Genomic DNA, 11114 nt, shown 5'->3' with positions numbered 1-11114 from the left:
TATAGAGAAACTCGAATGTGCCTTTTATATCTGTATGCTCTTAAAATACTGTAATCAGAATTTTTGCCACTTAGCCAGAGAAACTAACAAAATAAATATCTCTATTCTGCTCAATTCCAGTTATGAGTTTTAAATTCAGCAAGGATGAAAAAATTTTCCTGTGATTTTCAGTTTCTCATCCTGTGTACCTTCAGTGTACCCTTCAAAATCTTTCTTATAAGGCAAAGAAAGTGGCATTATATACACTCTCATTATATACACAATTCACTGCGTATACAATAACTTGTTAGTTTATTCTCTTAAAAGAGCCACAAAGAATGCAGTAATATAAAAAGAGCCATAATTGTACCTCCATATAAATATATGAAAGCTGAAAATCGGCAAAATAAAAGCACTTCTGTTATTTCTTTTTTATTTTTCAAGTTAAAGTACTTGATTCTTTTATACACAGAGTGATACAGATGAACAGTTGCATTCCATAATAATTTTCAGTAGTTACAAAAGGATACTTTTAAATGTATAATCTAAATAAATGAGAATGATTTACCCAAACCCCAAATAAGTAGAACAAAACAGAAACTGAGTTAATTTATAATAAAAAAAGGTATCCCAGAGTTAGATGGGTGATCTAAACATGAGAAGTTACAACTCAAACTAAGAAAACGTGACAGAAACACACAGGAGAAGGAAAAGTAAACCCAGGCGCCCACAAGGTTGCGTCTGTAGAGAGACTCGCTGTGCGAATTCCTTGACTGCCTCCCTGGATTAGGGACCCCGAGTCTCCGGGGTTTCTGTAACAGTGTGTTCCTTCCTTTTCATTGTTTGCCCTCTCAGACTCTGGCTCTCCTGAGCCTAGTTTCTCATGTGTTCTCTTGCACTCTCTTCAGTCCTGTTTTTCTCAGCTCTTGCCTGCTTTCCTGTTTTCAAGGCCTTCTTGACCTCTACATTCTGACCAGAGCTGCTTCTTTGCCTATACTTTTTTCTTTGCCTTTTTGGACTTGGATTCTCTTTTTTAAGGCAGAATGTTAAACTTTAACATAGCAACTACATTAAGTGGCATTATCTTCGCTAAAAGCGTACTTAGAAAAGTTCTTTTAATTCTGGGCTGTGTCTGAATGAGGTCTGCAACTGAGCTACAAAATCAGTATACGAAAATTTGGAAGAAAATAGAAAATCTCACTTTTCCTACAAGGAATCCATTATCTTGTGCTAGTGCAAATAACAATACAATATACTAATCAGACTACATTATACACTGAGCTCTACCTTCCTTCATTAGTTCTTACATTAGACACTGTTATTTAACTCTCAACACCTGAAAGTGAGTTAACTTCCAATATGTATAATAGCTGAGGTGTTAGAGCTTATATATTTCATGCTCCACAAAAACTACAGACATAACACCTGACATGCAGAACCTACTCTATCATAGAACTTAGGTCCAAGCTAGATATTACTACCTGCTAAATACCTTAAATAGTGCCTATATGTACATGCTTATTCTGGTATAAATGAAAGTGCACTCATGAACCAAGGAAGAAGTTGTCTCTTAAGTCTTTAGATCAATTTCTTTAACCAGTTGCTATTGAAAGAGTTGCCAGTAAAAAAAAAAAAAAAAATCATAGGTAGTTGAGAATTCTGAAAGACCTGAAGGAATTTTTAGCATGACAAATAGGTACACAAATCCAATTAATTAATGAATTAATTTCATTAATTAATGATATTCTGAGAATACTGATATTTAAGCCCCAACTTCATATATATGAGGACAAAATGTGTACGTGAAGAATTTCAACATATGTCCAAATTAAAACTTGACTAATGTTCCATAATTTAAAAATTCTAGAACACAAATAGAATACATAAAAGAAGCAGGTGGGGCTATTATTTATTTATATCTTAATTTGCTCCAAAAAAGAAAATTTAAGGTATCTGAGCGCTGACTCTATTTTTGAATCCTGACAGGAAGGATTTTGTTATTTTACTGAAACAACCAAAGTCTCATTAATATTAAATTAACTAGACTGTAATGTGAAAAATAGAATTCTTTAATCCATCCTATATTCAGTCCTATTTTTTTAAAGAAAATGTTTAAAAAATACCTCTTTCTTTTTTTTTTCAACTTGATTTTCTCTTTGCTTTTTGCTTTTTTCTTTTCCTCTTCTTCATTAATTCCTGTGTGTTGAGGGGAAAGAATCAGGTCATCATCAGTTTATACATTATTGTGGTATGTAAGCATTTTTTTTTAAAAATTGGGGTACAGCTGCTTTACAATGTTGTACAACAAAGTGAATTAGCTATATGTATACATACAAGGCCTTCCTCTCTCCACCACTCACCCCACCCTACCCACTGAGGCCGCCACAGAACACTGAGGTTGAGCACCCTGCGCTGTACAACAGCTTCCCAGTAGCTGTCTGTTTTACACACGGCAGTGCACATTCGGCAATTTCAATCTTCCAGTTCACCCCACTCTCTCTTTTTCCTTTGTGCCCCTGTCTATTCTCCACATCTGTGTCTATTCCTGTCCTGTAAATAGGTTCATCGGTATCATTTTTCTAGATTCCACATATCTTCTTTAATATATGATATTAATATTTTATACATTTAAAAATTTTGGTTGTTGGTTGGTGAATTTCACTGGTCAGGATCTGCACTTTTCTTGTAACAATGTCCCCTTTCTTGATTATTTTTACTCATTAAAAATCTAATAAAAACAGTTTTTCATACAAATTTCAAATCAACTATGTATATTTACTAAAAACTTCAAGTATTTCATTTCTAATTCCTAATCAATGTTGACACTTTGCTGGGTACTATTTCAGGCCTTAAGAAATGAAACACACAATCATGTATAATTTAAAAAAATTTTCCTTTTCAAGCAAAATTAGGATCACAAAATCCTAGGGTAATGGGACAATAACCACTAATATTTATGTTGTCAGTATCTAGGAAGGAGAGAATACACACTATTTTCTAGCTTGATTTTTAAATACACAATTTGGTGTGTATTCTTCTAGGCTTTATCTATACATAACTAAATTCAAACATACATTCACATATACAAATAAAGTTACATGTAAGTCCCAAGTTTTTCCTCATTTGAAAAATGTAGCATATATAATATTTTTCAACTTACTTATTTCACTTAACACTTCTAAAAATATTCATTTATTCTAGCACTATTTGCTGAAAAGACTTTTTCTACACAGAATTGCCTTTTCACCTTTGTAAAAAATCAGTTGAACTGCTTCTAGGAAGATGAAGTAGACATATTTTTCCTATTCCTCTCATTAAGTATAACTACACATCCCAGACATAACAAAAACAAGCATAAGAAGACTGAAAGGTGAAAAGGCAGACACTAGCTAGGGTTCTTGTATAATCTAGAAAATGACCCAGTACTGAGTTCCCTGAAATGTCTTTTTGCTTCATACAGCACAGACTTCAGAGCTACAGAAGCTGGCAACCTGGCAATGTCAACAGGTGGAGACAAAAATGCCCCACCAAGAATCTGCTCCTTCTAGTCAAGGACCAAAAAAGAGACAGCATAGTGACAGGAAGCTTTTAGATAATAATTGCCATTCTCCAGGCAAACACCACAGAAAAAAATGTGGCACCATCCACATCATCAAAGGCTCAGTGGAAAACACAGACTTCCTCCCTTGTGAGGCTATGATACCAAACATTCCAAGGATTAATACAAATTTTATATATACTTATCTAACAAACAGAAGAGAATGAAACCTTTCTCAATATTCTATGAAGCTAAGGTTACTCTGATGCCAAAATCATATTAAAATAGTACAAAATTAGAAAAAAAGACTAACATCTCTCATGAACATGGATACAAATAACTGTTAATAAAAGATTAGCAAAGATAATTCAGTATTTAATATTAAAAAAAAATTATACACCATGACCAAATGTCACTTATTCAAGGTATGCTAGGCTGATTGAATATTCAAAAATCAATTAACGTAATCTACTGTATTAATTCTGAAAGAGATGGGAATACCAGACCACCCGACCTGCCTCTTGAGAAACCTATATGCAGGTCAGGAAGCAAAAGTTTGAACTGGACATGGAACAACAGACTGGTTCCAAATAGGAAAAGGAGTACGTCAAGGCTGTATATTGTCACCCTGCTTATTTAACTTATATGCAGAGTACATTATGAGAAACGCTGGGCTGGAAGAAGCACCAGCTGGAATCAAGATTGCTGGGAGAACTATCAATAACCTCAGATATGCAGATGACACCACCCTTATGGCAGAAAGTGAAGAAGAGCTAAAAAGCCTCTTGATGAAAGTGAAAAAGGTGAGTGAAAAAGTTGGCTTAAAGTTCAACATTCAGAAAATGAAGATCAAGGCATCTGGTCCCATCACTTCATGGGAAATAGATAGGGAAACAGTGGAAACAGTGCCAGACTTTATTTTTTGGGGCTCCAAAATCACTGCAGATGGTGATTGCAGCCATTAAATTAAAAGACGCTTACTCCTTGGAAGGAAAGTTATGACCAACCTAGATAGCATATTAAAAAGCAGAGATATTATTTTGCCAACAAAGGGTCTGTCTAGTCAAAGCTATGGTTTTTCCAGTGGTCATGTATGGACATGAAAGTTGGACTGTGAAGAAAGCTGAGCACCGACAAATTGATGCTTTTGAACTGTGGTGCTGGAGAAGACTCTTGAGAGTCCCTTGGACTGCAAGGAGATCCAACCAGTCCATTCTAAAGGAGACCAGTCCTGGGTGTTCATTGGAAGGAGTGATACTGTGGCTGAAACTCCAGTACTTTGGCCACCTCATGCGAAGAGCTAACTCATTGGAACAGACTCTGACGCTAGGAGGGATTGGGGGGGGCAGGAGGAGAAGGGGATGACAGAGGATGAAATGGCTGGATGGCATCACCCACTCAATGCACATGAGTTTGGGTGAACTCCGGGAGCTGGTGATGGACAGGGAGGGAGGCCTGCTGTGCTGTGATTCATGGGGTCGCAAAGAGTCAGACACGACTGAGCGACTGAACTGAACTGTATTAACAGTTTAAAGAAAAACTGTAGGATCCTATCAACTGATACAGAAAATGCATATGGCAAAATCTGACACCCATTTATGATAAAAACTCTTTCAAAATAGGAATAGAGGGATACTTCCTCAACTTGATAAAGAGTGACTACAGAAAAACTGACAGCTAACTGCTAAGGTTTGAACATTTCTGTCCCCTAGGGTTGGAATCCAGGTAAGAATTCATCTCTCACTGCTCTTTCTCAATATAGTACTATAAGTTCTAGCCACAACAATAAGTCAAGAAAGGGAAATAAAAGGCTTACAAATCAAAATGGAAGACGCACAACCACTCTGATATGCAGATGACATGACGGTTTACATAGAAAATTTCAAGGAATCTGCCAAACACTCCTAGAAATAATCAGTGAGTTCAACAAGGATAAAAGATAAACATACACAAATAAACTGCATTTCTATATACTCGTAATGGACATGCAGAGAATGAAAAAAATCATTTACAATTTTTCAAAAAAATATTTATATATATAAATCTAATAAAACATGTAGGATTTATATGCTGAAAACTGAACAGTGATAAGAAAAGAAATCAAAGATCTAAATAATTACAGAGACACATTATATTTGTGGGTTGAAATGCTCAACACAGTGAAGGTGTCAATTTTCCCCAAATTGATAAACATGCTTAATACAATGAGTATCAAAAATCCCAGCAAGATTCTTTGCAGATAAAAATTTTTACGGAAAGGGAAAGAAACTAGAATAGTTGCAATAATTTTGAAAAAGAAGAATAAAGTAGAAATCTCAGTCCTACCAACTTTAGCTATATTAATCAAGAATGGGTGGAGGGATAGACGCACAGATCAATGGAGCATTATAGACAATTCAGAAACAAACCCACACAAACATGATCAACTATTTTTGGCAAAAGCAAAAAATTCAATGAAGGAAAGGCAGCCTTTCAATGAACAGTGCTGGAACAATTATTTATTCTTAAACAAAATACTAAGTGCTCTAAGTTTCATATCTTATAGAATAATCAATTCAAATGGATGAAGGACTTACTGTAAAATATAAAACTATAAAAATTTAGAAAAAAGTAAAGGAGAACAAGAGATAGGTAAAATGTTACACTTGAAAGCAAAGCATAATCTATGAGGAAAACTTAATAAATTAGACTTTATAAAAGTTAAAATCTATTGCTCTGTGAAACACCTATTAAGAAGATGAAAAGACAAGCTACATATTGGGATAAAATATTTGTAAACCAGGCATCTAACAAAGGACTTATATAAGTACACTAAAAACTATTTGCTTTCTCCTGGCTATTTTAATTGTATTATATCATTTAAAAAAAACTTACAATATTCAAGAGAGTTGGAATAAGATCTCTCTAGCTCTAAGGACTAAGGAAGAATTCAAGGAGCCCCTAGGATTATCTAAAGGGTGTTGGTCAAGAATGCACTCAGTCACTCACACTGAGAACTTACCCTTTCAGAGGCTTTGAACATCATCATCAAATTGTCAATGGAACTAACCATCACAGATTCTACACTCCCTTCCTCTGTGTGCTTCAGACCCCAATCTATGGTTTATTTGGGTAGGGGTTACTGGGATTCCTTTCCACTGTTCACATAAGAAGGCATTCTTATCTCTCCTTGCTATTCTCTGGAACTCTGCATGCAGTTATGTATATCTTTTCCTTTCACCTCTTGTTTTCTCAGCTATTTGTAAGGCCTCCTCAGACAACCACTTTGACTTCTTGCATTTCTCTTTCTTGGGGATGGTTTTGGTCACCGCCTCCTGTACAGCTTATGAACCTCTGTCCACAGTTCTTCAGGCACTCCATCTACCAGACCTAATCCCTTGAATCTATCTGTCACCTCCACTGTATAATTGTAAGAGATTTGATGTATGTATGTATGGTTTTAGAAAAGGCAGAGGAACCAGAGATCAAATTGCCAACATTCGCTGGATCATGGAAAAGCAAGAGAGTTCCAGAAAAACATCCATTTCTGCTTTATTGACTATACCAAAGCCTTTGACTGTGTGGATCACAATAAACTGTGGAAAATTCTGAAAGAGATGGGAATACCAGATCACCTGACCTGCCTCTTGAGAAACCTGTATGCAGGTCAGGAAGCAAAAGCTAGAACTGGACATGGAACAACAGACTGATTCCAAATAGGAAAAGGAGTATGTCGAGGCTGTATATTGTCACCCTGCTTATTTAACTTATATGCAGAGTACATCATGAGAAACGTTGGGCTGGAAGAAGCACCAGCTGGAATCAAGATTGCCGGGAAAAATAACAATAACCTCAGATATGCAGATGACACCACCCTTATGACAGAAAGTGAAGAGGAACTAAAAGCCTCTTGATGAAAGTGAAAGTGGAGAGTGAAAAAGTTGGCTTAAATCAGAAAATGAAGATCATGGCATCTGGTCCCATCACTTCATGGGAAATAGATGGGGAAACAGTGGAAACAGTGTCAGGCTTTATATTGGGGGGCTCCAAAATCACTGCAGATGGTGACTGCAGCCATTAAATTAAAAGATGCTTGCTTACTCCTTGGAAGGAAAGTTATGACCAACCTAGATAGCATATTCAAAAGCAGAGACATTACTTTGCCAACAAAGGGTTCATCTAGTCAAGGTTATGGTTTTTCCAGTGGTCATGTATGGATGTGAAAGTTGGACTGTGAAGAAAGCTGAGTGCCGAAGAAGTGATGCTTTTGAACTGTGATGTTGGAGAAGACTCTTGAGAGTCCCTTGGACTGCAAGGAGATCCAACCAGTCCATTCTGAAGGAGATCAGTCCTGGGATTTCTTTGGAAGGAATGATGCTAAAGCTGAAACTCCAGTACTTTGGCCATCTCATGCGAAGAGTTGACTCATTGGAAAAGACGCTCATGCTGGGAGGGATTGGGGGCAGGAGGAGAAGAGGACGACAGAGGATGAGATGGCTGGATGGCATCACTGACTTGATGGACGTGAGTCTGAGTGAACTCCGGGAGTTGGTGATGGACAGGGAGGCCTGGCGTGCTGCGATTCATGGGGTTGCAAAGAGTCGGACACGACTGAGTGACTGAACTGAACTGATGTATGTCATATCTGAACGGTCTAGTGGGTTCCCCTACTTTCTTCAATTTAAGTCTGAATTTTGCAATCAGGAGCTCATGATCTGAGCCATAGTCAGCTCCAGGTCTTATTTCTGCTGACTGTATAGAGCTTCTCCGACTTAGGCTGCAAAGAAAATAATCAATATAATCAATCTGATTTTGGTAATGACCATCTGGTGATGTCCATGTGTAGAGCTGTCTCTTGTGTTGTTGGAAGAGGGTGTCTGCTATGACAGGTATGTTCTCTTGGCAAAACTCTGCTAGCCTTTGCCCTGTTTCTTTTTGTACTCCAAGACCAGATTTGCCTGTTACTCCAGATATCTCTCGACTTCCTACTTTTGCATTCTAATCCCCTATGCTGAAAAGGACATGTTTTTTTCGGTGTATATTGTCACTCTGCTTATTTAACTTACGCAGAGTACATCATGTGAAATGCAGGGCTGATGACTCACAAGTTGGAATCAAGATTGCTGGGAGAAACATCAAACCTCAAATATGCAGATGATACCACTAATAGCAGAAAGCAAAGAGGAACTAGAGCACCTCTTGATGAGAGTGAAAGAAGACAGTGAAAACTCAACATTCAAAACACTAAGATCACAACTTCATGGCAAACAGATTGGGAAAAGTGGAAACAATGATGGATTTTGTTTTCCTGGGCTCCAAAATCACTGGAGATGGTGACTGCAGCCATGAAATAAAAAGAGGCTTACTCCTCAGAAGAAAAGCCATGACAAACCTAGACAGCATATTCAAAATCAGAGATATCACTTTGCTGACAAAGGTCCATACAGTCAAAATTATGGTTTTTCCAGCAGTCATGTACGGATGTGAGACCTGGACCATAAAGAAGGCTGAGCACCAAAGAACTGATGCTTTCAAAATGTGGTGTTGGAGAAAACTCTCGAGAGTCCCCTGGACAGCAGGAGATCAAACCAGTCAGTCTTTAAAGGAAATCAACCTTGAATATTCACTGGAAGGGCTGAAGCTGAACCTCCAATACTTTGGCCCCCTCATGCGAAGAGCTGACTCATTGGAAAAGACCCTGATGCTGGGAAAGATTGAGGAGGGCAAAAGGAGACGGGAGCGGCAGAGAATTAGATGGTTAGATAACATCACTGATTCAATGGACATGAGTTTGGGCAAACTCTAGGAGGTAGTGAAAGACAGGGAAGCCTGGCATGCTGCAGGCCATGGGATAGCAAAGAGCTGGACATGACTTAGCAACTGAAGAACAACACTGGGATCCCATTTGGTGATCATGAAATAAATGTGGGTCCCTTCTTTGCGTATGTGTTAGTCGCTCGGTTGTGACCAACCCTTTGTGATCCCATGGACTGTAGCGCATCAGGTTCTTCTGTTCATGGCATTCTCCAGGAAAGAATACAGGAGTGAGTAGCCACTCCCTTCTCCAGGGGATCATCCCAATCCAGGGATCGAACCTGGGTCTCCAGCATGGCTGGTGGATTCTTTACCACTGAGCTGTCAGGGAAGCCCTACTACACTGGAGTGGGCAGCCATTCCCTTCCCCAGGGGATCTTCTTGACCTGGGGATCGAACCTGGGCCTGCCTCATTGCAGGCAGATTCTTTACCATCTGAGCCAGAAAGCTGATGCTAATAATGAAGCTTCACCAACTACTCTCTGTCCTGGAGGCTATTATATGCTACTTCCTCCCCTTTCTCCCAGAGTGGATCTGTCCGGGCGTTCTTATTGAAAAATCACCTCTAGAACAAACCACTATTCATGATGGAAGTGTAGTTTATGCTTCAAGATTGATGTGATAAAGGACAAAAAGGTCAAGAACCAACAGACTGGATGATATCTAAGGTAGGAGAGCAGCATATTGTAATAAAAATACTACAGGACAAGTAGGCAAGAAACCTGGATCATGGCAAGAAATGTTGGCTCTACTGTGACCGGTAAGTGACTTTGGAAAGTCACCTGTTTTCATTTTCTTTTTCTACAAAACTAGGTTTTAAAATTATTTGTTCTAAAGATTCTTCCTAATTCTAAACTCTTTTGCATTTGTCTTCTTAAAAATAGGGCAGTATAGGTGAAAGGGATAGAAAGTATCCTTGTGGGATTAAGGATCTTAGGCTTTCTCTCCTAGAATCTTCTGTTGTGCTCCTATGTGGCTTGACTACTCTCCCTTTTGGTGCAGCTGTCCTTCTGGAATATCTCCTTACCAGCATGCTACAAATTTCCCTTCTTTTCTATTCCCTACATTCCTGTCTTCCTGTATTCAGTGTATTTCCTTACATTGGTAGAACACTTATTCCAGAGGTTTTCTGAGAAAGAGTGACAAGTAAATTGTTTTTTGAGACTTGAATGTCTGACAATATCTTTACTGTACTTTCACATTTGATTAAGAATTTGGTTGGGTATATTATCCTAACTTGGATATAACTTTTCTTCAACAATTGAAAGCATGATCCACATTCTACTAGCTTCCAATATTGGTTTAGAGAAGTGCACAACTATTCTGACTCCTCATTCTTCACCTGTGACCTGCCTTATTCTCAAATCTGGAAGTCTGGATTATATCTTTTGGTTTCTAGCATACATTAAGTTTCATTATAGTGTACCTTCCTGTGGGATATTTTTAACACTGTGCCTGGTACTTGTTAAACCTTTTCCTCTGGAAATTATTTCTTCTCTTTCTGGGATTCATTTGAATGAAGTATTTTCAAGAATGACTCTTCAATTGTTCTATCTTTTTTCTCTCAGTTTGCTCTTCTTTGTTTTTTCCAACTTTACCTTCCAACTCTATCAAGTTTTCCATCTTAATTTTTAGTTTTCAAAAGCCCTTTAGCTGGTTTTATTCATATTCATGCATGCTATATCTTATCTTTGTATGAAACTAAATATTTATTATTCTGCTAAGTTTTCTCCCTCTACAGGTTATATTTCTCAAGTTGATTTTTTGTTTGTGTTTTGGAATCTATATTTCATGTGCGAATCCT

At 37.7% G+C, this 11114-nt stretch overlaps 1 protein-coding gene across 4 annotated transcripts in view; it reads right to left on the bottom strand.

The window, feature by feature from the left end:
* The window catches only part of SREK1IP1 (SREK1 interacting protein 1), a 35289-nt gene that overhangs the window by 6203 nt on the left and 17972 nt on the right, over positions 1 to 11114 (bottom strand). For all 4 annotated transcript variants that reach the window (XM_004016940.4, XM_060400400.1, XM_042233753.1 and 1 more), the window contains exon 4: positions 2103 to 2175. In XM_004016940.4, coding sequence (XP_004016989.1) covers positions 2103 to 2175 — 73 coding nt within the window. The remainder of the gene's footprint in view (positions 1 to 2102; positions 2176 to 11114) is intronic.

This window comes from Ovis aries, chromosome 16 (assembly GCF_016772045.2).
Source record: "Ovis aries strain OAR_USU_Benz2616 breed Rambouillet chromosome 16, ARS-UI_Ramb_v3.0, whole genome shotgun sequence".
In the NCBI taxonomy this organism is placed as follows: Eukaryota; Metazoa; Chordata; class Mammalia; order Artiodactyla; family Bovidae; genus Ovis; species Ovis aries.
Note: the sequence above shows the minus strand (reverse complement) of the source record. Positions and strands in the feature narration are given on the sequence as shown.